This window comes from Juglans regia, chromosome 12 (assembly GCF_001411555.2).
Source record: "Juglans regia cultivar Chandler chromosome 12, Walnut 2.0, whole genome shotgun sequence".
Taxonomy (NCBI): domain Eukaryota; kingdom Viridiplantae; phylum Streptophyta; class Magnoliopsida; order Fagales; family Juglandaceae; genus Juglans; species Juglans regia.
The window spans coordinates 25,250,957-25,270,303 of NC_049912.1; the positions used below are offsets into that span (position 1 = coordinate 25,250,957).

At 36.2% G+C, this 19,347-nt stretch overlaps 3 protein-coding genes across 6 annotated transcripts in view; 1 reads left to right on the top strand and 2 right to left on the bottom strand.

The window, feature by feature from the left end:
* The window catches only part of LOC109005018 (nuclear pore complex protein NUP160), a 38,562-nt gene extending 27,483 nt beyond the window's left edge, over positions 1-11,079 (bottom strand). For 2 of the 4 annotated variants that reach the window (XM_018983775.2, XM_018983773.2), the window contains exons 1-6: positions 10,812-11,079; positions 10,563-10,695; positions 10,146-10,410; positions 9,311-9,371; positions 7,754-7,911; positions 7,149-7,240 (exon numbers count right to left, since the gene is read on the bottom strand). In XM_018983775.2, the coding sequence (XP_018839320.1) occupies positions 7,149-7,240; positions 7,754-7,911; positions 9,311-9,371; positions 10,146-10,410; positions 10,563-10,695; positions 10,812-11,002 (900 nt within the window). In that variant the 5' untranslated portion in view covers positions 11,003-11,079. The remainder of the gene's footprint in view (positions 1-7,148; positions 7,241-7,753; positions 7,912-9,310; positions 9,372-10,145; positions 10,411-10,562; positions 10,696-10,811) is intronic. The other 2 variants (XM_018983774.2, XM_018983771.2) reach the window with 1 other exon arrangement.
* Positions 11,080-13,889: 2,810 nt separating this feature from the next.
* Positions 13,890-16,157, bottom strand: LOC109004950. Its single transcript, XM_018983651.2, has 3 exons — positions 15,946-16,157; positions 15,415-15,552; positions 13,890-14,202 (listed from the first exon to the last, which is right to left on the bottom strand). The coding sequence occupies exons 1-3, from the start codon at positions 16,069-16,071 to the stop codon at positions 14,065-14,067; spliced, it is 402 nt and encodes a 133-aa protein (XP_018839196.1). The 5' UTR covers positions 16,072-16,157; the 3' UTR covers positions 13,890-14,064.
* Positions 16,158-17,190: 1,033 nt separating this feature from the next.
* On the top strand, positions 17,191-17,667 carry LOC109004927 (glycine-rich protein 23-like). The gene has a single exon (XM_018983627.1). The coding sequence runs from the start codon at positions 17,191-17,193 to the stop codon at positions 17,665-17,667; it is 477 nt and encodes a 158-aa protein (XP_018839172.1).
* The last annotated feature ends 1,680 nt before the right edge of the window (positions 17,668-19,347 follow it).

Sequence of the window (19,347 nt, forward strand, 5' to 3'; positions counted from 1 at the left end):
CTTAAGCTCCCTATCTCTTTTAGAGACAGACTTGGCTAGGAGGGGCTGTCCTGCTTCTATGGCGGTGAGTAGAACTTTAAATTGGTCCTCAAATCCTTCACAGGAAATCCCGATGCAATAACAAATTTCGTTTACCTTTTGTAGGACCCAATTTGATTGTAAGTCAGCCCATGAAGGCGCTGGTGCCAAGGAACAGATAGGACTAGGCACGTCCCCGGAATCCCCTAGTTCATTTAACTGAGCATTTCCATTGTTATTGCATTGTTGAGAGTTATTTGACATATACAAGTAAATAAAATTTTGTTTACCTATCAAAAAAAGGTAATTTGCCCACCATGGCCCCCTTTATTATAGCTAACCTAAAATTACACCATGGATCTTCATGGTAGTTCTTTTTTCCCTTGGAAGAAAATTTGGAGGAATACAACTCTGTTGAGAGTCATGCTCTTTGTTTGCACTGTAGCTCTTAGGAAGGTCCTCACCGATGAGAATATTAAGAAGAGGCACATTATTATGGCAGATTGGTGTTGCTTCAGTAAGAAGAGTGGGGAGACAGCCATCTATTGCTTTATTGCGAGGTAGCAATGCCTTGCAGAACCCAACTTCCAGTTTGTTTAGGCTTAATTGGATTGTCATATAGAATGGTAGACCTTTTGGCATGTTGAAGAGACTGTCAGTTCGCTTTGAAAGGGCTGCTTTATAAAAGCCAATCCCATCTCGTGTTATGCGATACATTTGGAGGGAAAGGAATGACCAAACTTTTGAGGATAGATGAAGGTATGTAACATCTAGACCCAAATTTTTTAGGTTTTATAAGTTTGGACCACGGGCCCAATTGTTTTAGGCTTTATTATTTGAGGATATAGTATCGAGGAGATAGGATTGGATATGAAATTATGAACCTAGATTCAAAATGGAGTCAGTTCGGCCCACAAGGGCAATATATGGATGGATAAGCCCAAGTATTTTTTATCCAAAGCCCATTTGATTTTTGGCTGTTAAATTTGTGATAATTGGAAACTAGCCCATTTATGACTCCTAGATGGATCCAAAGAAAAACATATTTACCCTAGAACTCCTAGCCGTTAGGATTCCAAGAACCCCTTTTCAAAACAAACTGAGTTAAATTCGTACAGCCCTATTACTAGGTTTTTCATGTCTCACTAAAAGGATTGCATGGCTTGAAAACTAGAAAATATAGAGACTGCTGTGAGTCTGAAAAGTTTTTATAGCAATCCCATGTGATTTTCTTCAAGAAAACCAATCCCTAACCCTAGATAACTGCTGCAATTTCAGGAGATTGAAAAAAGAACCAGCCTCACCCTATCAAGTCCAACCCTTTTCTAGCAACTTCAAGTATGTGATTGTTGACACGTTTGTTATCGAAGGAAGCAAAGAGGTAAAGTAGCATAAACATGCCCTTACATGTATGGTAAATAATTTTTTTAAAAGTATTATGTGTATGGCCCTTTATTTAAAGTTCCATTTTACGTACCAAGTTATTATACGATGAAAGTGAGTTTCAATGTCATGGTATTATATGTTTACATGCATTGATATGTTTTCATTTATGATTACGATCAGCTGTCATTATGTCTTCTACATGCATCATGGTAAGAAAGATAAAAGACAAGTTATCAAAAAAACTTTATGAATGGTTATAAGAGATGCATGGCACCAATGCAATTATGGGTGGATGTGCAAGCCACAAACCTAAACATGGTCCAACATAGTATGTTATGATAAGTTAAGCGATTCCCCTTGTGGCACAAGCAATGGAACCGGTACACAACCCTGCACACGGGAGTTAAGGTTTACTAGCCATTAAAGAAAGGGAAATGCAAGTTTAATGAGTTATGCATAGTACGTTACATGTTTATGTTAGTATAAGTATTAAGTATGCAGTATCCAGAGTAAAGAGCCTAAGAAACTTTCTGAATACATTTGATTATTCCTCTTGTTAACCTTCAACCCTTCAAGCTTCCACCGCTTTTCTTTTGACGGTCTTGCTCAGGTAAGATCGTTGCAGATCCCCACCACTGCCATAGACAAGACCAACAGGCTCCGGCGACTCCTCTGAGGGCACTCTGGCTGTGGTCCTCCCTCTGGCGACCGGGATTTTCTCAGGAAACCTTTCTCTTGGTTTCGTCGGCACAGATTTGGTGTAGTTTAAGCTTAATAAGCATCAAACCTAGACACCTCCCTCTCTCTTTCTCTCGTGCCCTAGCCTTCAACCCTTCAAGCTTCCACCGCCATTCTTTCGGCGGTTTTGCTCAGGTAAGACAATTGCATATCTCCGCCACCGCCACAAAGAAGACCGATGGGCTCCGGTGACTCCACTGAGGGCACTCCAGAGCCGGTGCTCCCTCCAACGATCAAGATTCTCTCAAGAAACCATTCCTTTGGTTTCGTCGGCGCAGATATGGTGTAATTTAAGCTTAATAAGCATCAAACCTACATCAGATCTGCATTTTATTCTCGTATAACATTTTTTCTCCTTGAGATGACAACGCGAGATGATACTGGGAGATGATCCTGTGATTTGGGATCAGAGGATGACGATACGCGAGGCGGAATCATCTCAGAAGGAAGGTGAGAGGTGGTTAAAGGTGGAATAAAAAACTTTCGTTTTTACAAAAGGAGGAAATAGCTTTCGCAACTTTGAACATAGCAAAAGGATGGCTAAGTTCACGTGTCTATGTGGGTCGTCAGCTTTATGGATTGCTAAAGGGATAAAGGATTGCTTAGAACTCATCTGTCATGACAGATTCTTCAGGGAGCTAAGGATGGGCAATGGAGTTCTAACTTCTCATCATTCAACACCATATTAACGCAAGGGGCAGTTTTCTGCAACTCTCGGAATTTCATAATGGAAGAAGGATAGGTTTGTTGGTGATCCCTGAAGGCGCAAATGGCATCGGATGGAAAAGTTTTGTGCATTCCATTCAAAGCATCACTGGGTTCAAAGCCCCTATTCTAGAGCATGCAAACATAAGGGAGTTCGTTGATGGAAAGATTGTGGGAAGGCCTTTCTCGGTCAAAGGTGCCTCGTACACCTTGGTGTTGAGGTCACCAGCGCGTATTCCGGCAAAGAATAGCTACGCAACAGAAGGAAAGGGTAAGGCACTTGTAGGAGACAAAGGATGTCAAGTGAAATTGGGAGAAGTGGAGGGTACGCATGCTCCTCATGTGTTGCATGGTGGAATGGGTGCCTCTGTAGCGTGTTTGAGGGTGGGAGAAGTGGAGGGGGTCTTGTGGGCTGTCAAAGCTCAATCGATAGGAGTTATGGAGTATATGAGAGATCTTATATTAAAGTGGTTAAAGGGATAGATCTGGTCATGGGTTGTGGTTGTGGGTCGAAAGCAGACGAGGGGGGGCAAGGGGTCGATCCTACGGGTTTGAAGGCCTCAAGTTCGCCGACCAAGGGCACCTCAACCTCGTCACATATAGGGTCATTGGACGCCAGCATCACTATTCACGCCGGTGTCACCCAGATCATCAACAACTTGCCGTCTAACTACCCTTAGTCACCACTTGCAAATGGGGTTGGTACTTTTGTCTAGAGTTCACTTTCAATTGAAGATGGAGTCCTTCTAGGGTTTTGAGGACTTTGGAAGAAGCGAACTAGTCTCTTTCAGAAGATGAAAATGGTATAACAGAAGGTAGTGCTTCCCCTATCTATTCTATGCATCTTGAGGGAGCAGTAGGGTCTGATGAAGTGGCACAAAAAAGGGGGGGCGCACCTACAAGCAATGTTCTCGTCGATGGAACGGAGACACCTACATTAGAGGTGAAGGAATCTCCAATGGCGACAACAACAATATAGTTGTTGAGGAGGTTCGGGATTTGAATGCAGAAGATGGTGGGAAGGAAATTATGGGTTTGTTGTTGGTGCCTTGAGCGGATGAATGTTTAGGGTTGGGAGTGCAGTTGGGAGCAATGTCTAGGGAAAATGTTGTTCCCCTAGTATCTCTTCCTCTGATAAACAATATAGTGGGTTCATCATCAGATTGGTTTCTGCATAAGGTTGACGAGGTTCAGCAATGTTTGGGGATTTCACATGAAGGATGTGACAACCAATTTACAGCACTACTCACTACGATTGAGGCAGGTCACTCGCTTGAAACCAAATCAATATTTAAGGAAAGCAGGGAGTTAAAGCGTCTTTTTTGGGCAAACAACTACAACACTAAGTGAGGTAGTTCAAGTCGAGGGAAGTCTAAACGGAGAGCATTATGAAGTCGTCCTCGTAGAGAGAGTTTCACCTGGAGTATTAGTCTTACGGGAAACAAGGGGTTGGGGTTGAGGAGGTGTGTTCTATTCCCATTCGAGGTTTTTGTATTTTGGATAGATTTCTAATTTTCACGGGTTTATTGGTCAATAGGGGCTCTCTAGTATGGGCTAGGTGTTTCTTGTATACTCCCAGTGTACTTGATTATTCCTATTGATATTAATATATATAATATTTTTACTTATAAAAATAAAGTATCAAGTATGCACGCTTTCAAGAAAACCCTATCTTTGTTATGTGATGTACTATTTATTGAGTATTCGACTCATTTTTATTGATGTTTTTAAAATGTCCAAGTAAAGAAGATAGTGTTGATGAGCTGAAGGCCAGGCATAGATCATGTGTCAAGAGATTTTCAGACTTAGTTAATAAGTGTCTTTTCTTTTTATTAAAAGATCAGTTTTAAATTTTCTTGCCTCGAGATATATGGAGTTATTTCTTCAGCAAAATGGGAATAGCTTGGGTAATGCCGGGTAGGGTGGTGGAACTGTTAGCAAGCTGGAGAGGGATCACTGGAACACCACAGATCAAGGCTGTGTGGAAGATGACTCCCATTTGTATGTTTTGGTGTATTTGGTGTGAAAGAAACGAGAGGCTTTTTGAGGATAATGAGCGCTCCATGGAAGAGTTTAGGAATTTTTTTTGCAAGACTTTATTTTTGTGGGCCATTGCTCTTTTGGATGGCCTCGGCTTCCATGATTTCCTTGTAACTATTTCTAGTTCTTAAATAGGTGTATTCACATGTATACTTCCAGTGTACCTGGGCTATGCCTACTTTCTTTATCAATGAAATAATTTATTACTTATCAAAAAAAAATTTTCTTGCTATGAGACTATTTTTGTTATTTTTTTGGAAATTTATTTTTGAATAATTAAATCTTTTTATTATGTTGGGTCTCTTTACTGGAAACAGTTACAAATGTACGTAACACTCCTAACCTATGGGAAGGGGATCTTACAGGGTGTTAGAAGTTAAGGATGTTTTCTTTATAACCGATCAAAAAAAAGTCATGGATATTTTCTCTATAACTCTTTTCCACTAGATGGTTGCCCAATCTTGTTCTTCAATTTCTAGTTATTCAGATTTTTTACTTCTTTTCCCTTTTTTTCTAGGGTGTATATTGTTTATCTGTGTACTTGGATTACAACCTTTGATTATCAATAAAGTTTAACTTACATTTTAAAAAAATTGCGTCGAAACCTCCCTACAAGTTTACAACACGAGATATGTTGAATAACTCTAGACATGCTAACCTTCATTGTTGGTCTCCAAACCATATATCATGTCAAAATATGAGTTTTGACACATCACCCAACCCGTTCGTTATATTTATCTATACCCCAGTCCCGTAAGGTCCACTTCATTAAAAACCATCTTCCCCGCATGTGGAGATACTTAATTTCCATGATCAACCACCAAAAATTCTCCCTTTTCTCTGCATACCACAAACAATTTTTCTAGTACGGTTCAGTTTTTTTTTTTTTTTTTTTTTGATAAGTTAAACATGTTTCTGACCCTTAGAAATCTTGAAGAAACCAGAGTGCATATTTTGGACCACCCAACTAGGAGGAACTTCAACTCATCATTAACTCCACATCTCCACCACACAGGAAATCCCTCAGATGATTTTTTATGCAAAGCCAACCCAACTAGAATAGGGAAAAGTGACACCTAGATTCTAGAGTAGAATGACAAATAAATGGAATCTTCTCGATTGACAGAATAACACCTCATAGAAAATGTAGCATACATTAGAAATGAAGCATAAAGTTGAGGCAAAAAGCCAAAAACATCTTCAACTTTTTGAACCAATGTTTTTAACATGGTATCAACCTGGTTGTTATGAGGTTCAGGTCTAGGTGACTTGTTGGTACCCTTATATTGTTGTTTTTTTCTAGTGCTTGTTTTGATTTTGTCTCAAATCATGATCGCCATTTCACCCCCATTAAATCAGTGGTTGTTAATGTATGATATGCTTGATGTATATTGATATCCGCTTCCTAATAGCTTTTAAGTATGTAAGTGATGTTTTCAAACAGTTCGGATATCACATAGATTCTAAAATTAAAAATGATATACATTCCATCATAGATTCATAATTAAATCGTAAGATCAGAACACCCCCCCCCCCCAAAAAAAAAAAAAAAACTCCAACCCTCAACTAAAAGGATAAAATTAGCTAGATCCCAGCATCTGCATGCTCCTAGTTCACAAATGGCATGATAAATCATACTACAGATCATAATAGTCAGCGACTGTAGTTTTATATTACGACATTCATAACCCATTAATATCTTTCCAGTTTTAAGGCCAAAATCATGATCAGTACAAGAATACAAGTTCAATAATTAAGTTCGGCAAGTTCATATTCCCTCGAATGAAAAACTAGGAAAAAAGAATATATACAAGACATCAAAGTGGCCGTAAGAACCGGAAAACATGCATCATATATAGATTAACACAAAGCAAGAGCTATTAGAGTTTGGCCACATACTTTAATCATAAAACTAGTAAGATAATTATCACCCATTGGATTTTATGAGGATCTGTATATGCCTAATGCGACTTGGTCTAATATTTATGGAAAGAACTTGTCTTGCAAATGCAAAATAAATGAAATCCTATTAGAGTTTTCAACATCCAATTGTTGAAATTATTATCCCATGAATCAAATCTAAATGCTTGGTTAATATTGTTGGCCAACTTTTTAACACTAGAATTGATAGCCTTCACCATGATATCAATCAGGGTAGGTTTGACAAACAAGTCTCCAGTTTGAATTATGGAAACTGTACTTCTCTGTCATGGTCATTCAAAAAACAATTTCAACACTTGAGATCATTTTGTGTTACATACCGAAGTTTGATTGAATAAAATTGCCAATGGAATTACACTCGTCTTATTGTCAGCTTGGCCCACCCATAACCTTCTAAAAGTAGCTCCCGAAACTACAAGATAGGAGAAAACATTGTAGAAATATATAAGTACACTAGCAACAGAAGACATTCCCCCCAATATATAAAACAAAAACGTAGATAAAAATCTGAAAGAAGAAACATGTACAAATAGTTTTCATAAACAATGTCATCTCAATAAGACATTCTGAATGCTTGCAAAATTAGTGAACAAAATATCCGTTGTTACAGGCAGCATGAATAATAATGATGCCTATCAAAAACATTTTTCATTTATTCTGGGAAAGAGTATCCATTGCAAATCTTTGATACAGTTTTGAGAGGCTTTGGTCATGTGCTAGAGATGTGCTTGTTTCATGTGTGCAATTTAGAAGGAAAGAAATGCTGGAGATTTTAATGAGATGTTCAATTATGTACGAAAAGATAAGGAGAAACTTAATTAATGATCCAATCACAGGAAAGATCACTTAATGCTGGGAAGAACAGAAATAAAATACACAATTACAGGAAGAAAAAATGAAAGGGTGAAACTAGTATAGAAATTGCCTGCCAGTCCTGGATTGCTCATTGTATGACTAAAGATCTTGCTATAACTTTTACAATCCCAAACTCGTAAGATCCCATCGGAATGAAGTACAAATAGAAGTTGTTTTCCATGCACCTCAGATATAAGTAAGTCCTGCACTGCCCCAACAATCCTACCTCTGCATGACAAATATAATATATAATTATCACCTAATAAGAAGATTGCAAATCTATATGTCAACACCCACATAAGTACACATGTATGTATGGATGTTATTGGAAATATACAAGAGATCCACCTAACTGGCAAAAGGAAAGATCTCTACAAACAAAAATCAATTATCAAAAGTATGAAATGGAATTTCTAGCTTTCAAGACAATAAATCTAAAATGAAATCCTTGTTACATATTGAAAAAGCAACAAATAAACAATCTGGCACTGCTTATGACGTATTCAATGCTTCAAGAGTAAACTTATTAAAAAATCAAAGCTTTCACGGGTATCAAAAGATGTGTAAATACATGAAGGATGTGAACACTACACTCAATGATTAATACACTTGTATTGTTGTGATATCTGAACATTTTTTTTAAGTGTGATATCTGAACATAAATTGGCATAAACCAACAAAAGTGCGTTTAGTCAAATTCTTTAAGGCCCCATTTGGATACAAGAAGAGTTTCATCTCATCTCATCATTACAGTTTTCCCAAATTTTTCCACAAAATATAATAAACAATTCAACTTTTTCAAATTCCAAAACAATAATAACATTAAAAAATAATATTCTAACAATATTTTATTTTCATCTCAATTCATCTCATCTCAACTCACTATCCAAACAACACCTAAATCTATCCTACACACGTAAATTTCCAATATCAAGGAATCAAGAGGACTAAGCATTTAAAGCACCACATCTACTCCCCAAAGGCCAACAATCACCCTTGTTGAATCACTAGCCAAAATTCTACTACAAGAAGGGAAATCTTGATGTAAGCATCTCACACTGGAAATAAACAGTTAGAAATATAATGGACACACACCGCCTAGCTTCCTTATACATATGAGGGGATCATCTTGAGAGTAAATGATTGGCTAAAGGCACTTTCGTTCAGTGATTCCACCCGTCATTGCCATTCTTCAACAGAGGTAGATATATTTTTCACAAATGCTTCTCAAAATAATACTCTCCAAGGTTAAGACAGACATTAATGTATGAAGTCATCTAAACAAGTATAAATCACACAAAATTTGTAAAATATCTGAAACTTCTGCCACAACATTTTCTAGAAAATCTTATCAACAACAAACATCAAAATATGTTTTAAAGCTAGAAACTATCTTGAATTTTTTCTTCTTTTTCTTTTTGTGATAAGTAATAAAATTTTATTCATCGAATGAAATAGGTGAAGCCCATGTACACGGGAAGTATACAAAAGAAACACCTAATTACATTCTAGAATTATGAAATGAAAACAAAAACTCATGAACAGTCCCTCCATTAAGTACAATAGCTGAAAACCATTGAAGCCACTATCTTGAATTATTTACAAGTAATTGGGTTAAAATGGATACCTCGAGATGATACCCCACAAACGGCCAATTCCTGAATCATCCTGCAGCTCATGTACAAAACCTATGGGGAAAAAATTAGGAACGATGAAAAACTGCAGAATAACATCATAAAATTACAGAAACCAGGATTATAAATAAAATTATCCCATTGTCAAAGCCAAGATCTGCATCCATTCAGCTAAATCAAAGCATTTGAAATATAATGATTAAGAGGCCAGACAAGAAGCAAGAAGGGAAGATGAGTATCATAATATGGCTTACAAAGAACTTTCTCGTGAGTTGCATGAGCCCAAACAAATTTCTCTGTCTTACAAAGAACAATAATATTTTTTTTATACAAGCGATTAAATCTTATTAATAAAAACAAGAGGTGTGACCCTAGCACACAAAAAGTATGCAAGAGATTCACCCACCTAGGAAAAGGAAAAAGTCCTATAATTTAAGAAAGGTGGAAATAGAAGACTCTACACTATTGTGGACCACTATCCAATAATTGAGAGAATTAAGAAAGGACTTGAGTTCCAACGCCCTTTTTTGGTCTTTGAGATTAAGCTCATTTCCTTCCCTCCAAATACACTACAACAAACAAGCCAATGTCATCTTCCATAATGGTGCACATTGATGGCATCTTCCAGAAAGAACAATAATATGAATATCATTTCAATCAACCATAAAAAAAAAATGATTTGAGATTCTCAAATCCATATGAAATGGATTAAAAATGGATATTTTACCTCCCCCCCCCAACAAAAAAAAGTAAGTAATAGAACAGGAAAACACATGTTAGCTGCTGTAGATACAGCCACGTAGGTGGGGCGTGAAAGTTTAATGATACCAGGAGCACTCTGGTCAAGTATGCCAAGTTGGAAGCAACTAACAGATCCATCGCTGAACCCAACTACATGACATCCCGCTGTTGCTGCTACAGTTGTTATCGCTCCATGATTGGAAAAGGCGTGAATATTAAACTCTAAAAGCTCATCTGGTGGGAAGACGGAGCTGGACGCATAAGTAGAAATGTTTCCGAGTTTGAGAAGGTAAGCGACTCCCGTGATGGTCAATGAATAGACCACGTAAGGGTGTTTGGCAGAGTAAGAAATCTGCATGTATACAAAATAAAATACACTTATTTTTTGGATAGACAACAGAATATTCACGCTACGCAGGAAATTATCAGGGAAAAGCCAAAACCACCATAGGAAACACAAAACGACCAGAGAGAGAGAACTTGTATTGTAGTGGGCAAATTAACCTCATTTCTGCAGACAAAAGCAAAGGGAGAGAGCGGTGCTGGGAAAGTTATTCGCAGTCCAATCGTGGGAAAGTCTTTATTAGCAGAGAGCTCCAGTAATTCGAGAGCATAAGGAAGGGTCTTGTGAATTCTCCTGTCGCAGTAGCAGGGGTAGTGAGTATAAACAGTTGGGTGAATGTGTTATAAAAATGATATGCAATTTGGGATATTCTACAAACACGCGCGCGCGCAGAGAGAGAGAGAGAGTACCAAATGAGATGGATAGGAGGATCTTTAATGACAGAGGAAGAGGCGTAATCCTCGGTGAGAGGAGCGAAAGGCGGTGAAGCAGCAGTGCCGTAGGAGGAAGAAGAAGAAGGGACAGACAGCTCAACCCACCTAACGGAGTCGCTGCCGATGATCGGAACTTCCATTCCCGCCAACGTCGAACGGCCTCCCATCTCCGACTTCAAAAACCCTAGAACCCCAGTTTTATTGAATCAGTCCATTCTCAGTAATTTTTGTTTCCCCTTTTTGTCTGCTTTCTCGGTTTTGTCTATTATACGATACGTCGCTCAGAGTCTGCATATTTTATTATGGCCGTAAATAATTCGGTCCGGACCAGTGAAATACGACCGGTCGGTCGGTCTCTATCTCAAAATATATAAACCGATGAAATTTGGTTTAGTTTTGGAATCTACAAATTTTGGATCCAATGAGAATGAACTTCTATATATATTTTTTTAAAATATTTTTAATAATTTTAAATATTAACTATATAAATTAATGATATAATATTTATCTAATTTATGTATGTAGATTCTGATGATTTGCCCCTACGTATGCAAGGTTTACTTCAATTGAATTTTCTTAGTTTGCCTAGCATTAAGCTTTAATGTCTAATTTGTTTGATGTTGGTTTTATGTTAGTCGGGATTTATTTGTTTAGGGTTTTCTCTTGAGGGTTTTTAATAATATTTTGGATATATATTAAAAAAAAAAAAGAAGGCATGATATGATATAAACAGTATAGTTTTGGATGGGCTAGAAACTTAGAACACTTGATGGGAAGATTGTAGGTGAGGTATGGGCATAGGGCTGAAACAATATATACAAATAAAACTTTGGAGCTTGGACCATCATGGCCTTAATTGTAACCCTCGACTATAATTGTGCTGGCTGAGTGAAGATCTGAAGCCCTTTTCAGAATGCAAACACTGATCTTATTATTATATACACATTCAAGCCCAAAACAATCAAATAAAGCTCAACTCTATCTGATAACTATGATTGTTCATTCAAGTTCCGACATGGAAATCCGAGTTTCAAAATCGAATCAGAACTCGGACCAAGTTGACCCAGGCCATAACTCAATTTTAAACTGATTTTTAAAAATCAGAAACCCGACTTCAAACTAAAAAAAAAATCAAAACATTCAAATTGAAAAAAAAAAAAAACCAGGTACCGGGTTTACCCAAATTTTTCTATGTCTATTAATATAACGAGAGGTGCTACTCTACCGTTCAGAGTATCTCACTCAAAGTGACCGTTAGGCCAAAATTATATTTTTATTTTTTTTTCATATTTTTTGTTATCATTTAAAAATATTTTTTAAAATAAAAAAAAAAATATCAATACACTAATAGTCATTTTCTTAACTATTAAGTAAAAAAAAATATTAAAAACACACGAGGTGTTAAAATGAGAGACAAGTTAATTGGGCAAAGTAGCATTTTTCTAGTACAAGATGGACAATTGGATGAGCTTGCCACCTTTACATGTTTAATTTACATCCAAAAGATCAAAAGTCACAAAGTTATATATATATAAGCTTCAAAAGATTTATCAAATATCCAAATTCCGAGTAAATATCATAGCATACTTGAAGAGAAAGCCAGACAGAGTAGTACTGGACCAGATTTTAAGCCTACATGAGTCGATCGAGCTGGATTCATATTGAAATCAAAAGAAGAAAAATAAACTTCCAATAACGAGATAATAATATTTATATATTGTCTTCGTTTTAGACGTGTTTTGAATTCGGTTTGATTTGGAATCTAAACTCAATCTTAATTTATCATTACAATTTTTTAAAATTTCAACACAAAATATAATAAACAATTCAATTTTTTTAAATCTCAAAATAATAATATTCTAATAATATTTTATCATCTTAACTTAACATCCAAATGTATCCTAACTCCAACAACCTGCAACCAAATGGTAATTAAGAGAGACTGATGGTTGTGCTGGGGATTCAAAAGTTACATTTGATATGTATTTCATCTTTTATTTATACGAACCAGGCATCGATCAAATGGTAAGACTTGCCTTCCGGCCTAATCCCCTCTAGCCCAGCTTGTTGGGTTATGGATCATTAGGGCTTTAATTCAGTTTGCAAAGTGAATGTTGTGTTGGGAGAAATTAATGTAGCGGGCGAGTACCGTGGTGAATATTACGTTGGAGACTCGCCATTAATGACAGTCGAATTTGAATTCCAGAATCCACACCACACATTTCGGCTGTTGCGACCTCGGCCTTTATTGGGCAGGCTTATGGCTCTGGGTCCATGGCCCCTGCGGTGTGACCTTAGGCCCAACTTCTTAATTTTGAGAAAATAGAAATATTCGTCCTACCTGTTTTACTCGGAAAAGCTCCCAATAAATTAGAAAGAAAAACTCATGATACCAATCATATCAGCTACCATCTACAATTATATTTTATTTTTATTTTTATTTTTTTTTCTGAGAGAGAGAACCATAATTTAACAGGGTTCAATGATGGGATTAGATTTTATGCATTAAAATCGATTTATAAAATGACTTTTTTCATTGTTGTGAAAAAATATCACAAATTCACAAATTTAATTTATTGAAGTTTTACAATTATATATTAATTATCTTCTAAATTCAAATGAAAAAAAGAACACATCAATATAATGTGAAAAAATTATATATATTCAAATTTATATGCTTATAAGGATTATGTTAAAACCCTATATATATAAAAAAAATAAAAAAAATAGGATGATCATGTTCAAACATTCAATGATTCAAGGATAGAATTGAAATATGGCTTGCATATATTATATCAGAAATGCTATTGTTACCGAGAGTTGGGTCTCGACAAATTTTTTTTTCTTACTTATTGATTAAGGAAATAATTTTTAGTGATATCGTGAATATTTTATATATATATATATATATAAGGTTTAAAAGTATAAAAAAAAAATGAAAGAAGAAAAATTAAAAAAATTAAAAAAACTTTTTGTTCTTGTTGGGTGCCGTCTCGTGCTACATGCACGGCTTATATTATATTATGCATGGGTCGATCAGAACAAAAATTAAAGTTTAAAACAAAATTAATTTAGGATAAATAATGAAACTAAAGGTACATACGTAAAAGAAATCAATTAAATACAAGCATGCATGAATTTAATTAAGCAATAATAATTGAGATGTATATAGGGTGGTTTTAGATCAAGGCTTTTCATGTTATTGATCACGATAATGCTCCAATATTAATTAGTCCTTGTCCAAAACTTTGTCCTTGATAATCTCGGCGGCATTCTTGGCTGTTCCCCATACGCCGGAGACCGTGCCCTTTGTCTTCTCTGTGATGTTTTCCGCTGTTTCAGATACTTTTTCGGTCATTTTGGTGGCCTGATCAGATCATCCCATGGCATGCACATGAATTAAGTTATATACGTACTATCAATATTTAAGTTACATAGTCCGCTAACTGAATCATATATATAAAATTTTAGATTTAAGTATTTCTGTTGTTGATCAGTAGTCGATCAAAAGGAGACGAGCAGATATTCATGACGACTCATGTTAAGCATAAAATGTTAATATTCTTTTTGGTAAAAAATAAAAATAATACTAATTCACTGCAAAAAAAAAAAAAAAAGGGATCACTTTTTGCGATCAAACACTCATCATGACGATGGTCTAATTTTGTAGAGAAAATATATATATATATATATATATATTCTCCAAACACTCACCATCCATATGCATAACTTTAAAGAGAAATGTTTGTACAGATCTAGCTAGGACGTGCAAGTTAAGTCTCGTGCAATCTCTTTTTTAAAAATAGATAAATTTAAACCGCATATAGAAAAATTATATTTACAATCTTATGGTATATAAGTATCGTATACTCATTTTTAAAAAATAGAGTAAATCTAAAAATTACATAAAAAATTAATTTTTTAATAATAGACCTATTTTTTAAAGAGAGTGAGTGAGAATTACACACCCTATAATTGTATCTAACAATACTTTTTTTAAAAAAATTAAACGATATTACACCTTTTTTTAAAAAAAAAAAAAAAGAGATTGCACAAGACTTGTACATGATCTTATCTAACATCAATCAAGTACTTTAAAAAACTAATGTGTACTGTTGCATCCACAAAATAATCACACAAACACAATCTCACAAGCTGACGTGCCTTCATATGATCTGTTAGATATGTTTTACAATAAAAGTAAATTTATAATATGATAAATCACATTAAACTATATCAGTTTGTGAGATTATTTTGTTGTAATCTCTTTGTGACTTTTGTGACTAGCTGAGTATTTCTCAAAACTAATCTAATATTCCTAACGCTCAATTTACACATCATACGAGTAATTAAGTTCAATATATATATTCTATCAAAAAATAAAAAAAACGTTCAATATATATATAGATGTAAATTGTAGAAAAGAAAATCAAAGTCCTACCAAATTTATACTGCACGATCGATATCAGAAGTACTTTCTTAAAAATTATTTTAAGTTACCCTACGTACGTATATATACTCGTATAAATGTAACGGGCTTCTTGTCCAGCATGCGCGCATGCATGGTTTTAGGTCTTACACTTTTGGCAGTAGAGCTGGCGGTGTCCCTTAAGAATTCGCAGGTCTGCCTCACTTCTCTTGCCCCTTTTGTGACTGCCTCTGCAGCTTCTATCGTCCTCTCATGTGCATCTGCATCCTCTTTATCCTTCTCAGAGTACTGCATGCGATATATATATCACAATATCATCACATATATATATACCCTATATATTATATATTCAGAAACCTAACGATGTCATGATTCGGCCTAAAGCTGTAGCCTAGCTGTATATATGATCTTTGCCCAGATCAAGAACATGAATTATAGATGAAGGAACAAACATAAACAATTTAACGTACGGGGTCCATTATATTCTAGCTAGAAACTACGGGAGCGAGCAACTTTTCGCAAAATAATTTCCTCACTCTAAACTCTCTTTTTACATATATATCTTGAATCAACGTACATCACGATGAAATGCAATCAGGGAAAGGCAGATTACGCATTTTCATGCATGACAGTTTAAAGTTTAGAGCACACGAGATTTGCATGCAATGGATTGCAACTCACTTGCAATGGTCTTGGGGCAGCACTGACAAAATTACCCCTAGCGATCCAAGTACTCCTTCTGGCTGTGGCCGCTCCGGCGGAGATCAGATATTCAGGAAGCTTTGCAGTAAACCTTAAGGTTGACATTTTCTTAATTAGCTTAGCTTTATTCTTTCCTAGCTAGTGGATGCGCGCTCTGTTCCTCGTGCAAATTAATGCTAGCTAGCAGTCAGAATCATTTTAATAAGGGTCTAATCTTAATTATGCATAAAAACAGGAGCAAAGCACTATGTGTTAATCGTGGAGCATTTTTCTGCTGCAGTTGCATTATATCTGCCTCAAACTGGGTCATCCATTCCGGGTCTGGTGGTAGATTCATTTTCAGGGATAATTGTACGTATTGACTGAAATTAATACATTAATAAATCTGAACACAAATCTTCGAGATATTATATTTAATATTTAATATGTTGATTATTTTATTAAAATTACAAAAAAAAACCTCGTTTAGATCTATTTTATTACATATTAAATTTAGAGTATTGCTATATCTATAAATGAATTATATAAAAATAATCTTATAAACTGATGTAGTTTTATCTGAGCCGTTCGATCTACTTTAAAATAAAATTAACTTTTTAATCTGACGAACTATGTTAAACAATATCAATTTGTGAAATTATTTTGTATAATCTTTTTTTGTTAGAGTATTTCTCTAAATTTATGCAGCACCCCCATTCTGGTTATATATAATATATATATATATATATATATATATTTAACAAATTCGATCCGATAATGTTCATAAAGATCGAAGCATGCATGTTATGCTGCATGAATTAATTATAATTATATATAAAGAAGCATGGTAGCTAGTAGCTAGTACCCCTTCGGATTCTGTTAATTACAGGTACCCGATCCACGAAGGCCGGTCATAAACAACGATTTAGTACAAGAATTATATGCATGCATGAGTTGCGTCGTACGTCTTAGGTACGTGTACAGTATACTGTCACCTTGAAACAATATTGTTGGAAACAGTACACAATTAGAAAGACATGATAGCTGAGTTCCTTCAATTCTCTCTTCTTTTGATACCAACTAACTGTCTGATTCGAATTCAAAGAATCTCTCTTCTCGAGATTGCTTGCAAGAGAGATCGAGCAATGTCTCATTAATCCCATTTACTCCAACCCTAATTACTCTCAACTGTCCCCCACCGTTTAATCTCTTATTTAAAGGCCCCCATGCATCACAAGTAGTCAGATGTCCTTTCGAGAGAGACAAGAGAAACAGAGCGGGAGAGAGATGCAGAAGTACTGGTGCGTGATTTTTGTTCTTTTTTCAGTGGTTGTCCATGCAAACGCACGGGAAATTCCTAGTAATGGTGGTTATGACGACCAAACACTACTTGTGCATGCTAGTGCACCAGAGGCGGCAGAGTCACCTAGCGTCACTGGCGTTGGCGACAAGAAGAATTTTATATACGGAGGTGTTGGTGGCTTTGCGGGGATGGGTGGTTTTGCGGGAGTTGGGCCGGGTGTGCTGCCAATCCTTGGTGGCGGCGTTGGGGGTGCAGCTGGTATCGGTGGTGCCGGCGGTCTCGCAGGTCTCGGAGGTGCTGGCGGTCTAGGTGGTCCTGGTGGCTTAGGTGGCGGAGTTGCCGGTGCCGGTGGCCAGGGTGGTGCTGCTGGCGGTACTGGACTTGGCGGTGGCCATGGTGGAGTTCTCCCACTTCCTTGAGTTACCAACGGCAGTTGATTTTCCAATAATTTGATAGCGATCCGTACGTAGGTTACTGGTCTTTGTCGACCAGCTTGTGTGTTTATTTTATGTTGGTTTTTAATTAGCACGTCTAAGTGTGTTCATTTTGACTGCTTCTCATGAGATGATCGGTTGCCGATGATGACAGTTCACAGTAGTAGTGTCTGGTTCTGTCCTATTTCATGTTTTAATCCGAATCGTAGCTGCAATTTTCTTTTGAGTATTGTGCTTCAAGCATTGCCAAAGGCCCAAATTAAAGCATTAAAATATGCCAGGATATTATATGTATATATATATATTTTTCTTTTAACACAAAGGAAATTTATTTACCATAAATCGACAATTGGAATCTTTATACAAACATGCATGCAATATGGAACGTTCAACTTATTCTCAAATTAAAATGTTCATGAAATTACAAATATCCTCCCGTCTACGTAGCTTAATGGCCGGAGGAAAGTATAAGTACCGAATGCGTCTGATACTGATCAACTTCTTGCGCCGGCGTTTAATCTGTGTGATCAGTACTACTGTACTACTGAGCTTCTAATTTTTGCATGCATGGTGTCCACCTGTACGGATTTCACTGTGCTAGCTGGTCTATCTTTGTTTTTAGTGTCTGACTATGCAGTCATGTCCGTTTATTAAATGCATGCATTTTTCAAAGAGTAGTGATTAACACATAATATTTTATATAATACTTTTCACAATACATATAAAATAAAAATATTTTATAAAATAATGTTAGTTTTATAAATCATTTTATAAAAATACTCTTTATTTTAAAATATTATTATATAAAATATTGTGTGTTTATATTTTTTCAAAAACCAAAATAGGAAAAACATAATTAATTAAAGAGAGACTCGCAATGAATAGTTTACAGATCTACATGCGTACAATGATTAGACATGGTTTATTATCCGACCCACTTGATCGGTCGTAACTAGGACGTATCCGCTGCCAAATTCACTTTCTAAGAAAAAGTCTCCCGCTCCATCTCCTTCAGCTGGCGGTGAAGGTGGTGGTTGTGGCAGAGGTCCTATGGCTCTGGGTTCGGAATGGATTCGGGCAGCAGCTCTGGCCAAGGTAGCAGTGGCAGAGGTGGTGGTGAAGGAGGAGGTTGTGGATCGAGGTGGTGTGAGTGGTGGCACATGTAGTGGTTGTGGCTATTGTTATATTTATCATAGATTGTGATATTAAATATGTGAATTTATTAAATGTGGGTTATTATTTATTTTAGTGAACCATTATCTCCAAAAGATACATTGGTTTAATGGTAAATGTGTGTTGTTTCAAATGAAAATATAGGAGTTCAAAATTCTACAAGTGCAATTTGATTTATAATTTTGTGAAGTATTGGACTTTGACATGCACAATGATTGGGCCAACCAAGCCTTGCACGTGGGCCAAAGAGTCATAACACTTAGGTGTTTGCACATTGGCCGAATAGGCACTTTGATAGGGTGCGATGTTTCAAAAATTAATTTAATTGAAAAGACACTTCTGGAGACTCAAACGAGTGCCCTCCCTTTCCCAAGTGAGGCGCCTGTTGACCACTGGGCTAAGGCCTAAGCCGTACCCTTTGGTCTCTAAGTGAAACATCATAACCTTTAAACCAGTAACTGCCAGTAGAAAAGTCACAAGTTAAGAGTTGTG